Source organism: Eubalaena glacialis, chromosome 3 (genome assembly GCF_028564815.1).
Source record: "Eubalaena glacialis isolate mEubGla1 chromosome 3, mEubGla1.1.hap2.+ XY, whole genome shotgun sequence".
In the NCBI taxonomy this organism is placed as follows: domain Eukaryota; kingdom Metazoa; phylum Chordata; class Mammalia; order Artiodactyla; family Balaenidae; genus Eubalaena; species Eubalaena glacialis.
This window is the reverse complement of record NC_083718.1, coordinates 181,916,571-181,935,412: the sequence shown is the minus strand read 5'-3', so window position 1 is coordinate 181,935,412 and position 18,842 is coordinate 181,916,571. Positions and strand designations below refer to the sequence as shown.

The 18,842-nt window shown below is 55.7% G+C and overlaps 1 protein-coding gene across 6 annotated transcripts in view; it reads left to right on the top strand.

Moving 5' to 3' along the window:
* The window catches only part of ARHGEF10L (Rho guanine nucleotide exchange factor 10 like), a 160,483-nt gene that overhangs the window by 98,843 nt on the left and 42,798 nt on the right, over nucleotides 1-18,842 (top strand). For all 6 annotated transcript variants that reach the window (XM_061184859.1, XM_061184860.1, XM_061184855.1 and 3 more), the window contains 6 exons: nucleotides 22-167; nucleotides 2,167-2,348; nucleotides 5,219-5,334; nucleotides 5,860-5,987; nucleotides 7,331-7,431; nucleotides 15,921-16,042. In XM_061184859.1, the coding sequence (XP_061040842.1) occupies nucleotides 22-167; nucleotides 2,167-2,348; nucleotides 5,219-5,334; nucleotides 5,860-5,987; nucleotides 7,331-7,431; nucleotides 15,921-16,042 (795 nt within the window). The remainder of the gene's footprint in view (nucleotides 1-21; nucleotides 168-2,166; nucleotides 2,349-5,218; nucleotides 5,335-5,859; nucleotides 5,988-7,330; nucleotides 7,432-15,920; nucleotides 16,043-18,842) is intronic.

The window sequence follows — 18,842 nt, the reverse complement described above, 5'->3', positions numbered from 1 at the left end:
TGCTCTGTCCCCTCCCCCCAGCTTTTGACCTCAGGCCAGCGTCAGCTGCTCCTGTGTGAGACGCTGACGGAGACCGTTTACGGTGACCGCGGGCAGCTGATCAAGTCCAAGGAGCGCAGGGTCTTCCTGCTCAACGACATGCTGGTCTGCGCCAACATCAACTTCAAGTAAGCAGGCCTGGCTGTTGCCCCTCCCTGGGGACCCCTCCTGTCATGTCCCAGTCCGTCATAGCTGGGGTCCTACAGGAGCTCATCGGAGGCCTCCAACGTCCTGACTTCCTCTTCTATCCCTTTGTGCCTGCTCTGTCCCTGGTCCCCAGAGCTAGGAAGCACCTGCAGAGGTCGCTGAGGGCAAACAGCTGTCTGAACTGTTCTGGAACTCTGCTGTCGGAACTGAACAGTCCGCTGAGTTGTGACCACTTTGAAATTCAAGAGATTCTTCCCTGTTCCCAGCCCAAATCCCAAATCCCTGCTGCTTTAAGTCAAATAGATTTTCCTCCGGCCAGATCTGAGTGTTTCTCAACATGAGTCTTTGCCTTTCCCCCAACTCCCTGCAGGAGCCTGGTTTCCCGGTTCTGGGTCAGAGGTTGTAGAAATGCCCAGAGCCAGGCTGCCAGGCTGCTCCCTGGAGTCGGGATTGGAGTTGGAGCCCTGCAGTGGGCAGAAGGTGATTCTTTAGACCAGAGTCTGCACACTCATGGCCCGTGGATTGCACTAGGCCTCTGGGAATCTTATGTTTGGCTCCTACGGGGAATTCACACAAAGATTGAGACATCTGGCTTCTCTTAGAAATGTGAAGATCTCACGTTCTGGGCCCACACTGCCTGGGGCCACACGGGCCTGCAGCTGGGTTGCGTGAACTCTTTACTGGGGCTCCCACCTGGCCCGGGTCACTCGCATCCACTGCTTGGTCCTGTGGGCATCAGGGATTGTGACCCTTTACCAAATGAAGGCCAGCTGGGACCTTTCCAGCCATACTCGTATCCACTCGAGTGGAGGAGAATCTCGGTTCTCAATATTTGGCAGCAGTTTCAAAAACCACGGAAACAGCAGGATGGCAGCAACAACCCAGACCCCCGAGGGAAAACAGTCACCCGTAGTTGGCGTTAACCCCAGCCTGGCTCTCCCACCGCCTGGCTGGAGCACATGTGGGGCGGGGGGCGCCCAAGGAGCCTGATTTAGATTCTGCACCCAGAGTCGGCTGTGCCTTCCTGTGCGTGGCCACGGAGCAGATTTGGGGATTATCCGTGGCCGTGGATCACATGTCCTGGAAGGCGGGGCGCAAGCAGGGCCATCTGGGGACTCGCCCACTCAGCCTCCACCCACTCATCCTTCGGTCTATTAATCCATCAAATGTTTATTGAACTCTTACTTGGTGCCAGTTCACAGGTCTGGACAGGATCCGGCCCTGGTAGGGGCCTTGGGCAAGGAAGCCTCTGTCCCAGATCAGTGCAGCGGTGCTGATGGCTGACTCATTCATTCATTCATTCATTCACTCACTCCCTCATTCAAGCACTATAATTTTTAAGTCCCGTTTATATCCTGGGCTCCGTGCAGGTGCCAGGGATCTGACCTCCACCCTCTCTGCCCTCCTGTTGCTTGGAGCCTAGCATGGTGTGAAAGTGTGATGAGGGTGTTAGTGGCCCACTTTTGGGGGGTCATCTTGGGTGACTTGGGGTGAGTCACGTGACCTGTCTGAGCATCAGTCTCCTTTTCTGGAATAACACAGGCTTCCTAGCGGGGCCACTGTGGGAATAGGTGATGGAAGGCCGGTGCCCAGTCCAGGGAGAAGGCCCTCCGTGTGGTCCCCTCTGCCCACACCTGGCCCAGCCCAGTGGCCGACCCCCAGGGGTGTCTCAGCGGCTGCAGAAACCACTCCGTAACGATAACGACCCTTCTTGTCTTTTTCCTCAGGCCTGCCAACCACAGGTAGGGGCGCCAAGGCTTGGGGTGGGCGTGTGATTCTGGATCTGGGGCTGGGGCCTGGACGCCCTGATGCTTCTGCCCCCTCCTCCGTTCCCTGCTCCGCCTGGCTTGGTTTTGGCCTGAGGGCTTGTGCTTGGGCTATGAGGTGCCTGGCTGAGCTGACCTGCTGAGGAGCGGCTCTGGCTGGCCCTGGGGCTGGGTGCTGCGGGCTCTCCAGGGCCGTGTCCTCTCTTCCTGGCAGGGGCCAGCTGGAGATCAGCAGCCTGGTGCCCCTGGGGCCCAGGTACGTGGTGAAGTGGAACACGGCGCTGCCCCAGGTGCAGGTGGTGGAGGTGGGCCAGGAGGGCAGCTCCTATGACAAGGACAACGTACTCATCCAGCACGCCGGCGCCAAGAAGGCCTTGGCTGCGGGCCAGGCCCAGAGTGAGTACCTGCCCCGACACTGCCCTGGGAGCACCTGCCCGGGCTCGGCCCCCAGGCCCACGGGCACTTGGCCCAGAGGCTTTTCCTGCTGTACATGACTGTACACAAACACACACCCACATCCCTACCTGAGTGTGCAAATGCATGCCCCACGCAGTCACACTTACAGCCCCTGCCCACCCCAGTCCTGTACACCCTGGCGAGCATGCACACACACACATGCACACACGTGCACACGCATGCATGCACACGCAGTGACCTTGGATCAGAAAGGGTGACCTCCAGTGCCTGCCTGGCCATTGCTTGCCTCCATGTGGGACCTCAGTTCGCCCGTCTATACAGTGAGGGGCCCCGGTGACACTCACCCTGTGCCTGAAGCCCTCAGGGCCCAGGCTCAGGGCTGCCTGGCTCTGCTTGGATCCTCTTTCCCCCATGCTGACTATCCCTCAGGCTGTTGGGCAACAAGGACAATGAGAGCTCGGGGTGGCAGGCTCCCCCGTGCGCCCAGTTCTCTCCGTCTCCGCAGTGCTGCGGCAGGAACTTCCTGGTGCTGCCCTTCCCTCCCCTTTGCCCCTTCCTGTCCTGTCCCATCCTCCACCCTCCCCAGGCCGACTCTTCAAAATGCACGTCAGAGCTGTGTGTCACCCTCCACCTGAAATCCGCCGGTGGCTTCCCACTGCTCTCAGGGTGAAGTCCCAGGTTCTCGCCCGGGCCCACACGCCCGCCCTGGGGGCCCACCTGCCGCCCCACCTCAGCCCACCCCGCCCCTTCACTCCCTGGGCTTCGCTGCCCTGACCTCTCCGTTCCTGGGGGGTTGAGCCCCCTCCTGCCCCAGGGCCTTCTCCCGGCCTCTGCCCTTTTCCAGAGTGTTCTCCTGCCATCCTGTTTTTGTCTATCTGCCCCTACTCATCTTCACTCAGGTGACACTTCCTCAGAGAAGCCCTCCCTGACTCCTTTGGACTCGCCAGGTCCCCGTCCTGTGCTCTCAAGGCCCGGGTGTGTTTTCCCCTTTATGGTGATGGTCTGGTTGCCATCTCGTCTTTCCCCTTGGTGTGACTAGCTCTCCGGAAACTGGTGTGTGGTGGGTGTTAGTAGACATTTGTTGAATGAACGAAGGATGTAACTGCATGGCCAGCAGGAAGGCACTTGGCTGTCACTCCTCCCCACCAGCCAGCTCTGTCCATCCCTGACCTGGGAGGTGGCTCTGAGGGAGGGACTCACCACACACTCTCGTCCTCGGAAGGCTGCGCCCACTTCAGCTGCTGTGTCCCCCTCTCCAGGCCTGGGAGGCATGGGAGGTTGTCTTGTGTTCCTGGCTCTCTGTTTACAGAAGCCCCCTGGGAGCGGCTCCTGGCCCATCTGCCCCCCTCAGAGGTGCCTTCAGCCCTGGCTCCACTCCACTCTCCCCCCACCATTCGGGCTCTTGCTCTGGGAGTGCTCCTTCAGCCACTGTTTTATCTGTGGCCACATTTCTCAAAGTAGAGTACTAGGCTGCCAGACCCCCTTCACAGAGGAAAAAAGAAATCCTTGCTGAACCCCAGTTGGCCTTGAATGATTTTTTATTGTATTGTTATTCAAATATGTGCAAGTATAAGACTAGGCATAATAAACTCCTTATGCTTATATCCCTTGAACAACCATAAAACCAAAACAGAATCACAAATGGAATAAAAATGATGCTACAAAACAATAAAATTCAAATTAACAGCATTAATTTAATGTGATAGATGATGTTGTTTTGCTGGCACCAAATTGCTCTCAGCATAGATGTGGTCCTCTTATGGGGCAGGTTCTTTTGTGTTCTCTGCCCCTGTACCCCAAAGTGCCTCACGGTGATCTCCATTTCCCACCAGCTCACCCCGTTTGGGGCGCTGCAGAGCCCTTCTTTGCCCTTCGTTTGGTGTGAGCGTATCTCTTACCGCCCACGCCCACCTTGCTCTGTGTTCATTACCTGGTGACCATCACGTGGTACCAAAGTCCACGGAAGCCCTGATACCGTGCAGCAGGATGTGGCTTTAAAGTCATTGTATCCAGGTGACTGAGGATGTGCATCTGATTTTTAGATAATCATCTCGATGAAAATCCACATTAAATGCCTCCGCCCCTCCCTGGGATTCTGTAAGATCTCAGCTTGAGTAACAATGGCGTAGAGAACACAGCCCAAATTCCCTAGCCTGGCATTCAGGGACCTCCCCATCCAGTCCTGCTGGGCCCTTCTGCTCTGTCTCTTGCTTCCCTCCCTCCACGTCCCCGACACTACATTTGTATCATCACCAGAGATCTGGGCACCCTCAGCCCCTATCCCTTCTCTGTCCTATCACCCTGATATCTTTCTCCCCAGTACCTCCCACCATCTGTAGTTGTTAATTGACTCCTCCCTGACCCTGACCAGGTCATAAGCTCCACAAGAACAGGGACCCTGTCTGTCTCATTTGCAGCTGTCTCTCCAACATGTAGACTAGAACCTGCCATATAGTAGGTTCTTAGTACATCTTTGAACAACTTACTGTTCCTGGGCTTCCTTATACCACAGTGCCTTTGCACCTGCGGTTTTCCTTTTTTGGCAGTGCCCACTGCTCTCCTGGGCCTGTGAAGTCTCCTCGCCTCTCATGAGCACAGTTGGTTCTCAGTCTTCTGGTCTCCTGTGACCCTTTGTATAGACTGAGAGTGGCCCAGATCCTAGGCGCTAGACTTTACCCGTGATTGGATTTGTCCCCCATAGTAGACAAGAGCCTGGTAACATTTCCTTCTGTATCTCTAGTGCCATATCTCCAGGGCGACAGCTCTTCTTTTTTGCAGTGAGTACCTGCTTGGGCCCTTGGTGGTGCCTTCCCCACCCCTGAGGCTGAGTAGGGTCTCTCTCTGCCCAGATAAGGTGTACCTCGGGCCCCCGCGCCTCTTCCAGGAACTGCAGGACCTGCAGAAGGACCTGGCTGTGGTGGAGCAGATCACCTTCCTTGTCAGCACGCTGCACGGCACCTACCAGGTACCCAGCACCGGCCTCGGCAGGAACGTGTGGGTGGGCTCCTCTCCCGCCCGGTCCCCTGATGTGCCCTGGCCCCTGGGCTCCCACTAGCAGCAGTACTGGCTGAAGCTCCTGTCACTACCTGGAAGTCTGGTGGGCGGCCTCCGGTTCGGGTTGAAGCTCTGGTTCGAGTTGAGCAGGGCCCGGCTATGGGCATTTTTTTTTTTTTTTTCGTTCTCTGCTCAGTGTCTGGTCTGTCCTGCAGCTCCTTCCCGAGCCTCATCCCAGGCTGGAGAGGAAGCTGGCTGGGAGGGTGTGTCCCTCTCAAAGGAGGGGTGCCGTGGAGGGGGGAGGTCTGAACCAAGGCCTGGAGCCCGGGGAGTCGGCATCCCCCCACCGCTTGTGGCCGAGTGAGCCGCCCAGGTTGAGCTCCCGCACTGATCCCCGGCTCCTCTCCCCATGGGGCCCTGACTGCTGTGGGATCTGGGGTGGCTTTCGGGGAGCCAGAGGGCTGTATGGTGACCTCCTTGGCCTCCTTGACCCTAGAACCTGAACATGACCGTGGCTGAAGACTGGTGCCTGGCCCTGCAGAGACTTACGCGGGTGAAGGAGGAAGAGATCCACTCGGCCAACAAGTGCCGCCTCAGGCTCCTGCTTCCCGGGAAACCCGACAAGTGAGAGGGAGAGGGGCCTTGGAGAGGGGCGTCGGGACCAGCCTGCTTGCCAGCACTGCGGGGGTGGGCGTGGGCGTACACGCATCGTGGGCCGTGCCTGGCAAAGCATTTGACACAGAGCAGGTGCTCGTGGTCAAATGAATGAATGAATGAACAAACAACCTGTTTGTACCTGGGGTGAGGCTGTCCTCTGTTAAGCTACTCGGACACCCTGCCGTCGGTTGGTAGACTGTGCAGTCCCCTGGGACCAGGCCCTGGGTCTCCTCTCATGGACCCAGCCTCCCCCCAAATGCTCCCACAGGAGCTCGTGCTCAGTTGACCCGCAGCTGATGTTTGTGGAATTGATGCAGAGATGGGGAAAGCGATCTGTCTGATCCCCACTCTACAGATGGGGAAGGTGAGGCTCAGAAGTAGGTGGCAGAGCTGGGTTCTGAGGATTCTGACTCCGAAGCCGAGGCTGGTGCAGTGAGGGGCTCAGAGCCCAGGTTTTGACCTCTCGGCTGGGCGGGGACAGTGTTACAAGCACAGTGGCTGCAGGGAAGGGGAGACTGGGGCGCTGTGGTCTGAGGCAGGTCCGGGAGCCAGGATGCAAGGCCCAGGACTGGAGTCTGAGGGTCAGCAGCCTGGAACCTTCTGGGTGCCCTCGCACAGTGGCTCACAGTGCCCTGCTGAGCGGCTCTCTCCCCTTCTCTGCGCCCCTTGCTCACCTTCCTGCCCACCTCCCGGGGGCTGGGATGCTCACAGGGGGGAAATGGGCCCCGGAGAACAATGAAGGGGCTCCCGCTGCTCTAAGGTGAGATGACAGCGTGGCGACAGCAGTGACCTCTGGCCACCCCAAGCCTGTACATACCCCCATTCATTCATTTTTTCATTCATTCATGTGTCCATTCAGGAGACATTTACCAAGCAAGTGCCCTGTGCCAGGTGCTGGGAACAGGCCCGAGTCAGAGGCTCCGGGTCAGGCGTGTGCAGGTGTCTGACGAGGCCTGTGGAACCCTGACCAGGTGGGGCCCTGGAGGGCCTCTCGAGTCGCAGCCTGCAGAGGGCCAGACCCCCCATGGCCTTGCTAGGCACCCACACTGCGGTGCCTGGGCCGGGCTGGGGGCCGCGGCCTGGTCACTCGGGGGAGTTACCTGGCCCCTCCCCGGGGCTGTGGTGGGTTGAGGGAGTCCTCCCCCAGGGGACTGAGGCTTTGTCAGGCCACTGGCCTCTCTGGCCATGCTTTGATGCTCTGCACAGACCTCGCTCTATCACCAGGGCTGGTGGTTGCGGGGAAGAGCTGGGTACCACCCGGGTGAGCCAGGCCCCGTTCCAGCACTCATGCTCCTGCCCTCTCACCACAGGTCCGGCCGCCCCATCAGCTTCATGGTGGTCTTCATCACCCCCAACCCCCTGAGCAAGATCTCCTGGGTCAACAGGTTGCACTTGGCCAAGATCGGACTCCGTGAGTAAAGCCCCGGGGTCAGGAGTGCGGAGAGGGGAGGTCTGGGGAGTGTATATGTGAGTCAGAGGGCGTCGTCCAGTCTTGGGGGGCAGGGAGGCTTCTGAGTGGAGGGAGATGGTGCAGTGGAGAAACAACTGGGGCCAGAGGCTCTGCTTCGTGACCTTGGACACGTCACTTCCCCTCTCTGAGCCTCAGTTTCCCCATCTGTAAAATGGTGAGAGTTGACAGAAAGTAAATTAGTGGTTGCCAGGGGCCTGGGAGGAGGAGGGAATGGAGAGTCACCACTAAAGTTTTTTTTTTGGTGAAAGTGATGAAAATGTTCTCAAATTAGATAGTGGTGATGGTTGCCCAAGTCTGCGAATATACTAGAAACCAGTGAGATGTACTCTTTAAAGGGGTGGGTTTTATGGTAGCTGAATTATATCTCAATAAAACTGTTACATAAAGAATGATGCAGGTTAGACTAAACTGATTCTCAAGCAAAGGCTTCTTTATAATTCTTTTCTCCTATGCACCCCCTAATAATAGTACAGATAAATAATAGGTATTTCTATTTATAGAGTGCTTCCTGTGCAGCAAGCATTTTTCTAAGCATTTTACACACATCTCTTTCATTTCACAGTCACAATAACTCTAAGAGGTAAGTCTGTTGTGAATCCCTTTGTACAGCTGAGGATTCTGAGGCCCAGAGAGGTGTAGTGGCTTGCCTGAGGTCACACAGCAGGGAGGGGTTCAGAACCTGGGCAGTCGGCCCCCAGAGCCCACTCTCAATCCCTGTCCATTCTGCTTCCTCAAGTTGGTGAGCTTCTGTCTGCCAAACCACATTCATTAAATTATAATTACTTTGTGCTTTTTTTGAATTGACAAAAGGCCTAGTTTCTTGCCGATCAGGACCATTATTTGCTGTGACCTACTAGAATTCCCATTTGCCGATTCCAGTCAATAGCAGTGATTTCTGGGGTTTTGTTTTATTTTTTATTTTTTTTTAAATTTCTGGTGTGATCTTTATCTAGATAAATATGTATTTCCGATAGATTTTAAAACATTTCTGGAAAGGAGTCAGGACCTTCGTCAATGGCTTTCATCAATTAAAAAACTATTTATTGAGTCCCTACAGTAATTTTAGGCATGGGGGAAAAGAACAATGACAAAAACAGAAAGGTTGCTGTTCTCAAGGAACTTACAGTTTATGAGGAGCAGGCAGAGATTTACATGAGGAACAAATCAACAGGGAGGGGTCGGTGCTGTGAGGAGGTGGAGCCAGATGCGTGACTGGCACCGAGTCTGGGGGCCGGGACTGCTGTCAGGGAGGGCCTCTGAGGAGGTGACGTCTGAAGCTGTGCAGAGGTCTGGGTAAAGCGATCCAGGCTTTGGAACAGCAAGTGCAAAGGTCCTGAGGTAGCCAGAGTTGGTGAATGGTGGGGTGTGGGGGGCAGACAGGTGGAAGTGGGGAGCAGGTTTTCCAGAAAGCCAGGGTGAGGTGCATGGAACTCTTTCTTGACACGTGGGGGCTGTGGGTTGCAGAGCTGAGAGAACCGGACAACGGAGTGAACTGATTTCTATTTAAGTGGATCATTCTGGCTGCTACTCGGAGAGAAGCATGTGGAGACTGTGGAGGGAAACGGGGAAGAGGTTGTGGCTTTGGAGGAGCCGGCATCAGAGACTTCTGCTCAGCCAGCCCCTTCTTGGATCTGGCGCTGACATCGCACAGGCCTCCGCTGGGTGTTTCTGGGCGACCAGGAGGCCTGCGGAGGGTGGAGGAAGGGATTTAGGCAGAGGCTGCCCCGGCCCTGGCAGAGGGCTTCGGAGATTCCAGCCGAGGAAAGGTTACGGTGGCCTGCCTGCTGGGCCTCGGGCCACCCGCTCCGCTCTCTCCCCTTCCCGTGGAGCAGTGCGTCTAGGGCAAGCTCCTGAGCCCTGTTTGTACACCTGCTAAAGGCAGGTGCGTCTCCCGTTTGAAGCCCAGATGCTTTGCCGAGTGGGCCTTGGCGTTGGTGGGAGAGGAGCCGACTGATGTGAGCATCTCCGTTCTTGGCGGCCTGTGAAGACGCTCGGCTGCCTTATCTCCACATGGTTTCACTGCAGCAAAAGTTTTAATGGAAAGAGAGTCATTTGAAATCTTATTTGAATGCCTGGGTTCCCCTGGGGCTTGAATAATTTGTTTCTTTTATTTTCCCAGTTTTTTTATCTGCAGTGCCTGGTGCCGAGGAAAATAATATAAGCCCGTTAGAAACAGAACTGTTAAAAACATTTATTCACAAAGGATGTTATTCCTTTAATTTTTTTTTTTTCTGCATCTTTCTCTCTCCCTGACTCCATCGTGCCGAGATCATAATCCACTAAAGATTGGGAAAGAGTGGGCTGGAGTTGGGGGGTGCCTGGGATCCGAGATGGGGGGGCAGTTCTGTCCCTTGGAAGGGCAGGGGTCCTGGGGAATCTGGGGACCCGGTTTACATCCCAGTGTGGCCACTGCTGTGCTGTGCGGCCTGAGAAAGGCAGGCTTCCTCAGTAACTTGGCCTAGAGTTCCATGGGCCTTTTCCCTGTTGCATTTCGGGATCTTAGCACCGCGTGAAATGGAGCCAGACAGCGTGGGTTCAGTTCCCGGTTCTGCCGCTTGCCAGCTCTGTGATCTTGGGCAAACGATTTCACCTCTGCATGCCTTGGATTCTCCATCAGAAAATGGGGATATTCATAGGGTATCATGTGAGCATATGGGGAGATGGTGCTTGGAAGGCGCCTGGCACACTGGAGAAGCTTCTAGGAAAGGGGTGTCTGCATCTCACAGTGGGGAAGTGACAGGCCTGGGGTCACATGACATTTAGTCATGTGCCAGGCTGCCCTCCCCCTCTCTCTGCCAATTAGTCTCTGTTCATTAAGGCTCCAGAAAAGAGATGCAGATGGGAGGCCCCAGGGGTGGGGGTGGGGAAAGGGGAGATTGGGGCTTCCAGCTCTCCCTTCCTGTGTCTCCCGCAACCCTTACAGCTCTAAGTGCTGCATCCCTGGCCCAGGGACCCCTGCAGCCTCTCCCCCCATGGCCCTCCTGGTTCCCACCCCTGGAAGACCTGGGCTGGGCAGGCCCCAGGCTAATCCTATGCTCCCAGGGACAGGTCCTTGCTGGGCGTGGCCTGGTGGGCTCTCCCCACTGCCTGTGACTTGGTTAGTTTTCCAGCCTTCATTCTTCACAGTACTACCGACGCACCACCTTATGACGGATCCGGTTACGGAGTCCTGAGCGTGGCCCAGTCTGCGTGCCGAGCGTGTTCTAACCCTCATCTCTCGTCTCCATTAGCCCTCAACCGTCCCAGAGCCAGGGAACTGCCCAAGCCCTTGGCCGGAAGTGGTAGGTCTGCCCTCCAGGAGGGGGACCGAGGGTACTGGCCCAGGAGCCCGACTTGGGTTTTACCCCAGCTGGGTGATCATGGCCACTGCCTGGCCTCCCTGGACCCCAGCGTCTCTCTCTGCAGGATAAGATGCATGCTGAGGTCCCAGCAGCCCTGATGTCTGTGGCCATGGCCAGTAGCATCTCCGTGGTGCTGGGAGGTGTGAGAGGGGCCTTGGATTTAAGAAGGAAGAGAAGGGCAGTCCTAACTGTCCACTGGGGCAGCAGTGACAGGAAGGGCATAGTGCTGGGACTCAGGAGGAGTTTGGGAGGCAGGTGGGGCTGGAGAAGCAGGGCAGGGCCAGTGCAGGCGGTGGGCTCAGCCCAGTGGCGGTGGGTGGTCTGACCTCAGGCATAGTAATAGGCAGCTTTTTAACCATGACAGCGATCATAATGGTACTATTTCTTGAGTGTCTGGTATTAAATATAGTCTTTCCAGTGCTCACAGCAACTCCAAATGGTTGGGATTATTTTCCCCATTTTCCAGACGAGGCCACAGGCTAGGAGAGGTTAAGTGTCCGGCTCTGTACCCCCCAGGGCCCTTCTGGCAGAGTCGGCTTCCTGCGGCCAGCGGGTGGTCCCGAGGGCTCAGGGGGTGGGAAGAGCGAGCGGGGACATGGGCTCCGGCCCTGGAGCTGCTCCCACTGACCCCTGGACTGCTCTCAAGTTCGGTGGACGCTGGCAAACAGAGCTGGATGCTAAATAAGCCCCCACTTAACGTCAATTGGAAATCGCAGCTTTGCCCTTGGTGCCTGTTCTTAATGTCACTTATCCCAAGCGGGCTTTCAATTTCCAGTGGTAACAGCCTTCTAATTTGGTCTCAGCCGCTCCGGTTTTGTGACGGGAACAATGGCAGTGGCAGATGGGGAACAACAACTCCAGTTTCTTTTAACGTTCCCAGTCGCAGGCAGGGAAGGCACCATCTGAAACGAGAAGGTCAGATCATTAAAGGAATGCATAGTGATAAATTGCCAGGACTTGATGGGCTGTGGGTGCGTGGCGGGAGGAGAGGGATGAGCTCGGGGCGACGTGGTGACGGGTGGGCATGGGGGCTTATGTCCACCCGCTGAGCTACAGGCGAGCAGGTGGGCTTGACTGCTCTCTCGGGCTCCTGCCCCTGGGGAGGCGAGGGCCTGTGTGAATGTAAGCTCCTTGAGAGCAGGGCCAGACTCTCCAATCTCGATCATCTTTGTTCACTGCCCGGAGCCTTGTCCAAGAGGCAGCGCGGTGGCTGTGATGTGAGCTCCTGCCAAGGAGAGGTGGTGTCCCCCAGGGCGGGCGGGCTGTCTCGGCTGTCACGGCAGGGCCGTGGGCGCTGTGCAAGGTGCCCCAGAGGTTAGTTCCTTGGCTCCTGGACCCTGTCTTTGACTCCCTGACCTCCGTTTCCCCAGTGTAGACGGGGATGGGAACTCTGACTTCCCCTGGTGGCTGTGGGATGACGTGCGGGACAGATCTTTGTAAACTGTGAAGTGCGGCGCACATAGTCGTTCTGTTTCGGTGATGCCCATCCTGTGCCATCGTTGTCCTTCCCTTGATGGCCTCTCCTCCTCGTGGCGGGAACCAGGTTTCATGCGACTCTGTCTCCAGGGCTCAGTGGGGCAGAGGGCCTGACGCCGGGGACGCCTCTGGCCCGTTTAGGGAGTGAGCTCCCTGTCCAGTGCCTCCACTGCTTGAGGGGGTGGGGCAGGCACCGGAGCCTCTGTCGGAGCCAGCTGTTCACATAATAATTTCTGACATTTGCGAATGTCTTCATCTTCTCAAAGAGCCTCCGCACCTGCCCCCTCATTCCGGCTCCTCTTGCTGTGACCTACACGCAGACATCACCTTTCTCTGGTGGCAATAGCATTTTTAAAGCCCCTTTATTGCGGTGTGATTGACATACAAAGAGTTATCCATATTTCAAGCATACAACTTGATGGGTTTGGAGGTAATCATACCCCTGTGAACTCCATCACCACAGTCTACGCCATAAGCAAACCCATCCTCTGAAAAGTTCCCTCCTGCCCTCTTCCTTATTATTGTTATTTTTTTGTGTGTGTGATAAGAACGCTTAACATAAGATCTATCCTCTTAGCCAGTCTTTAAGCACGTCATACAGAATTGTTAGCTATAGGCTATACAGATGATCTCTAGGATTTACTCATCTTGTAAAAACAAAGCTTCGTACCCTTGGATTGGTTCCTCCTGTTTCCCCTCCCCAGTTGACCATATTTCTCCAGTGCTTGCTCTGTGCTGGGCGGAGGTTGGGGGTGGTGACTGCTCTTGGTGGCCATCATTCCGGTTTGACAAATCCGGAAAATGAGGCTCCAGGAAGAGACTTTTGTTCACGCTACACAAGGGTGTTGATGGTCTGCTGTGTGTCCAGTGCCATGTGAGGGGGTTGGAGGGTACAGAAGGAGATGGTGTGGAAGGTTTCAGCCTTCATGGAACATGGGCGTTGTAGGGGAGCCTCTGGGCACACATGCACAATGAAACACTCACATGTGCACACGCATGCACGCACATATACACGTGTACTCGCGCACGTGCGCGCGCACACACACACACGGAGGAAAAAAGAGACAAGCCAGTAAAAGAGCTGGAAATTGTGCTCAGGGCCATTACACACACCAATAGGGGCTGAGACAGAAAGTGATGGAGGTGGCAGATGGGGTGATGGTCAGTTAAGGCCTTTCCGAGAAGGTGGAGGTGTAACCTAAGCCTCGCAGAGGAGCGGAGCCAGCCCTGGAGAGAGCTGAGTGCAGCCTTCCAGGCAGAGGGAGCTTTCCGGGCTCGTCCCGTTTAAGTTGCTGAGGAAAGCATAGCACGGTGGAGCCTGCAGCCGAGGGATGAGGCTGAGAGGGAAGGAGGGTCCTTGCAGCTCTTGTGGAAGAGTTTGGATTTTATTCCAACTGGTCGGGGACTCAGTAGGCATTTTTAAGCAGGGGAACAACGAGGTCCAGGGGAAGTTTAGCAGGATGGCTCTGGCTGCTGTGGGGAGGACCAACTGTAGGGGGCAGTAGTGAGCGCAGAAAGACTGGTCAGGAGGTCCCCATGTGGCCGCGGGGCACCCTTGGGCTGAGCTAACCCTCCCTCCTTGTAGCTGAGTAGATGTTTGTGGTGGGGGGGGGCGCTGCTGTCAGACCCTTTGGTTGGTGACCTCTCCTCCCATCTCCAAAGCTCTAGGCACCCCTCATCTTGATGTCATTGCGTTAAGTGGCCCCTCTCACCTGGGGTGCCCTGTCCAGTGCCTCTGGCTCTTCGGGGCAGAGTACCTCCTCATTGTCTAGTGTCACCATGTCCAGGGTCATTCATGCCCAGGGGTGTCACTGGGGGTCTGATTGCTGGAAGATTGCCTGGTTTAGTGCAAAGAACTCAGCCTGTCAGTCAGACAGACCTAGGTCCGCATGTGGGCTCTGCCACCTAGCCGTGCACGTGACTTGGTCAACTTACTTACTTGTCAGTCTCATCATCTGTAAGGTGAAAATTGTTATTCTGACTGTGCTTGGTTATTGTGAAAACTAGCCAGGGAGCATATGTAAAGCACTCAGAGTGTGCCTGACACCTGGACACATACTGGGCGTGTCTGAGCTGCGCCCTGCCCCTGCCGTCATGGGATCCCTGGAGGGCAGCCATCAGATGGAGTATAAAGAATATGGGCTCCTTAGCAGGGAGAATTCCTCAGGAGAGATGGCGGTTTACTCACTTGCTCACTCATTAATTCTTTCAATCCATGTTCGCTGAGCACTTACTATGTGCGGGCAGCGTGCTGGGTGCCAGAGAGATAGTGGTGGACAAGACAGCCCAGATCCCTGCTGCTTTGAACTTACATTCTAGAGACATATGGAGACAGACCGTAAGCAAGGAAACAGGAAACATGATTTTTGATTGTGAAAGCTGCATGGGAAATAAGACAGGGTGTTTAGTGTGGTTTCTGAGAGAAGGGGGCCATTGTAGCCAGGGTGGTCAGGGAGGACTTCTTGGAGGTGGTGGCGTGTGAGGGAGCCCAGACCCATGTGAAGGAGACGCCACAGAGAATGTGGTTGAGCAGATGCTCTTGAGTGCAACAGTCTCCAGGTGAGGGTCCAGGGTCCAGGCTTGGGCCTGAGCATGTGCACTTCCTTTTTTTTTTTTTTAATTTATAAATTTATTATTTTTGGCTGCATTGGGTCTGTTGCTGTGCTCAGGCTTTCTCTAGTTGCGGCGAGTGGGGGCTACTCTTCGTTGCGGTGCGCGGGCTTCTCATTGCGGTGGCTTCTCTTGTTGCGGAACATGGGCTCTAGGCATGCGGGTTTCAGTTGTTGTGGCTCGTGGGCTCTGGAGCGCAGGCTCAGTAGTTGTGGTGCACGGGCTTAGTTGCTCCGCGGCATGTGGGATCTTCTCGGATCAGGGCTCGAACCCGTGTCCACTGCATTGGCAGGCCGATTCTTAACCACTGCGCCACCAGGAAAGCCCAGCATGTGCACTTCTAACAGGCTGCCAGGGGCTTCGATGCCAGCTGGACTGGGGGACCTGGAGGCAGGTGACCTCCTAGGTTTCAGGGTAGGTCTTAAAGGGAGCAGGAGAGAGAGTCTTCCTCTTGACCGTCGTCATCACAGGTATAAAAGTGTCATGGCTGCGCTGTCACAATCCAAAAACCTCTTGTCCGCCTACTTGTTTTTGGCCGCCTCCCACCTCTAGAAGGTAAGGTCAAGGCAGCAGGGGCCTGGACTGTGCCCAGTGTCTTAGTGCTTTTTGAAACCCTGTCCCATGTGCTGTTTCACTGGATCCTCGCAGCAACTGCAGGATGAAGGCATTTTCATCGTCCCTATTTCATAGCTGAAGAAATTGAGGCTCAGAGAGTTGGGCGGATTTGCACAAGGTTGCTCAGGGAGAAGGTGGGCAAGCTGGGACTGAAGCCTTAGGTTTCCCGACTCCCAGCCTGGGACCCATGGCTGTGACCGTGGAGTGAGGCTGGATTTCATCTCACTGGGCAGGCGTGGGGCTGGGGGAGCGGCTGGCTGGGTCGGTGGGGCATGCGGGCCAGGCCTCTGGGGCCCGCGGTGGCTTCCTGGGCTTTCAGGGCCCTTCACAGTCCTCTTGGTCCTTGGTCTCTGACCAGCTCCTCCCACCTCCTTCCTCTTGCCGCAGGGGAGGAGAACCAGCCGGGCTGGCTGTGTCCGGACGAGGACAAGAAGAGCAAAGCCCCGTTCTGGTGCCCAATCCTGGCCTGCTGCATCCCCGCCTTCTCTTCCCGGGGCCTCAGCCTGCAGGTGAGTGGCACGCGTTTTGCTGAGCCCACCATGAAGGTGGCTCCTGGGAGAACCAGAGTTTCCAGGTGGTGCCCACAGCAGGGGAGGCCTGGCTTCCAGCTTCAGCTTCTAGACCTCTTGCTGACGGAGTTGATCGAGCCTTTTCGTTATTCTCAGAGTCAGCTTTCCCCCCCAAAAAAGGGGGCAGATGCCCTCTGTGGGTCATTGAGCAGAAAATTCCATCATTTTGAGCTAACAAATAGCAATGATCTCATCAGTTGATGGCGTGACTCCAGCTCAGAAGATAGACTGTGTAATAGGCCCACCTGGCCGTGCCAGACTTTGTGGGTTTCACCCTTTGTGATGCTGCCGTGGGGCAGCCAGCTTTGGCTCCACAGCCATCATGCCTCTTGGTGCTTTGCTGTCACTGTCTTGTTTTAATATTTATAAGAACCCCATGAATAGATGTTTCTAGATCTGTTTCACAGGTAAGGAAGCTAAGGCTCAGACAGGTGATGTGATTTTTCTAAAAAAAACAACACCGCCGGTAAGGATGAGTTGTAGGAATTGGAACCTTGCTGACTCCAGCGCCCCAGGTTGTAACCACAAGGATGTCCACTTCCAATGTCATCTGTCCCCGATGTCCCGGCTGAGCTCACCCCTCCACCTGGAGTAGTTAATGCCCATCCCTCTCCCAAGGAGATGAGGTCATCTGAGCTCCAGGGAGGGGACCTAGGCCCAGGTGAATCCCCAAGAGACAAACCGGGCTGTAGATAGGGGCTCTAAACAGCTAAAATACCCTTGAGATGCCAATTCATTCATTCATCCGTTCTGCATATAATTTTTGAGGACCTACTGTGTGCCAGCCTCTGTGCCGGACACTGGGAATATGGTGGTGACCAAAACATACAAGGTTCCTGCCTACATGTAGCTTTCAATCTAGAGGAGAGACAGGTAATACCACCACCCCCCCGCCCCGGCAAACAAAAGCAAATAGAAAAGAGTGCTGTGTGTTATAAAGAAAATAAATCCGATATAATAGATACAGAGATGGAGCCACGTAGTTAGGGGGTCAGAGAGGGCCTCTCAGAGGAGGTGGCATTTAAAGTGAGCCCTGCATGGCAAGGAGGATCCAACCCCTTGAGGGCCCAGGGGGAGAATATTTCAAATATTGACAAGACAAGACAGACTGACACAGAAGCCCATGATAGGAGCAGCTGGGGCAGCTGGCATGGCTGTAGCTCCGTGAGCTGGGAGGGGTGCCCAATGGTGGGTGAGCTGGGCCACACCGGACTCATAGGCTGGGTCAGGTTTGGCTTTCATTCTTGGCAACGAAAAGCCAAGCATGGCTCCAAGCAGGGGACTGGCACGATCTGGTTTACATTTTGGAAGGATCATCTGATCCTTCTGGCTTTTGTGTGGGAGTGAACCGTGGACACGGAGGGAGCAGGACTGGAGACCAAGAGACCGGAGCAGAGCTTGGCGCTGGGGTCCTGCTGAGATGGGGTGGGACTTGGTGCAGGTGGAGGCCGGGGAGGAGGCCAGGGTGGAGGCCAGGGTAGAGGCCAGGGTAGACTAGCGCGAGACGAGTGAGGCACTCATGGTCAAAATAAGTGATATTTTCACACAATACTTAAAAAAAAATCAGACCGGCAAACTGTGGCCTTGGTTTGCCTGCTTTTTTTGGTAAATAAAGAGCCAGCATTAGGGTGAGGCAGGGTCAGCTCCTGTCTTTATTTAAACTCTTAGTAATTGTTCACTGTGGATTTTTTTTTTTTGCATTTTTATTGTAAACAAATTGTGTTAAAATATTTTCTTGATTGTGTTAAAATATATCTCTGAGTGTTTGGGCCCCCGTGAAGATGTGCCTCTGGGATGAGTGCCCCACTCTCCTCACCCTGGTCCCGGCCCTGGTGGGGAAACACTGGGGCAGTGCTCTGGGGTAGGAGTGGCTGAACTGGTGAGAGATTAGACGGGGGCTGAGGGTGACGAGAGGATGGATGAGCTGAGTATTTGGCTTGTGCTCCCGAAAGCTGGTGTCAGCGGGGTGGGCTGTTGTTTCCTGTTCCACAGCCTGATTTAGGGATTCAGTGAGAGAGACTGGGTCAGGTTCCCAGCACTGAGCTTGACTGGTAGCTGGTGCTCAGTAGACAGTGGCCGTAATAAAAACAACAACAATAACAGCAACAGCGATATGACTTAAAGTCCTTTAGTCTTGACAACTTGGGGTCAGGCCCTTCCCAGAGGCATCTGTTCCAGGCTCCGTCCTGGGCATTTCCCAGCGATGAACTCTGATCCCCACAGCTGCCCTCAGAGGAGGGGCTGCTAGCCCTTGCGGCTGAGAGAAGGGATTCAGGAGTGATAACTTGCCCGCTGGGCAGGGAGGGTTTTCTTGACCCCTGCCCTATCCTGCTCCTTCCCGCCTCTCCCTGGGGCTTGGCTGGCATGTGCCCCAGCACGATCCCCCCACCAAACATTCCCGGCCTTTGTAGGGCTTCAGTCCTTATTTATTGATAACGGGAGGCTCTTACCTCCTGGGGGTTGCCTGTGGGCCTCGGGGTGGGGACAGTTCAGGTCCCCCCCTGCCTGCGGCTCTCCTGGCCCTAGCGCATCCCGTGGAGAAGGCTTCTGGGGTGGGGAAGGGATTGTCCCATCTCCCCCCGGGGCCTTGGGCCTCTGGGGAATACAGGATGCGGGCCTGTGCCCTGACGGGCCACACGGGGTGGTGGGGTCACAGACAGGCCGCTGCCTCCGGGGCCTCCCTGAAAGAAACGCCCACCTGAGCGGGCAGCCATCTGCCTCCTCTCCCTGGGGGGGACTT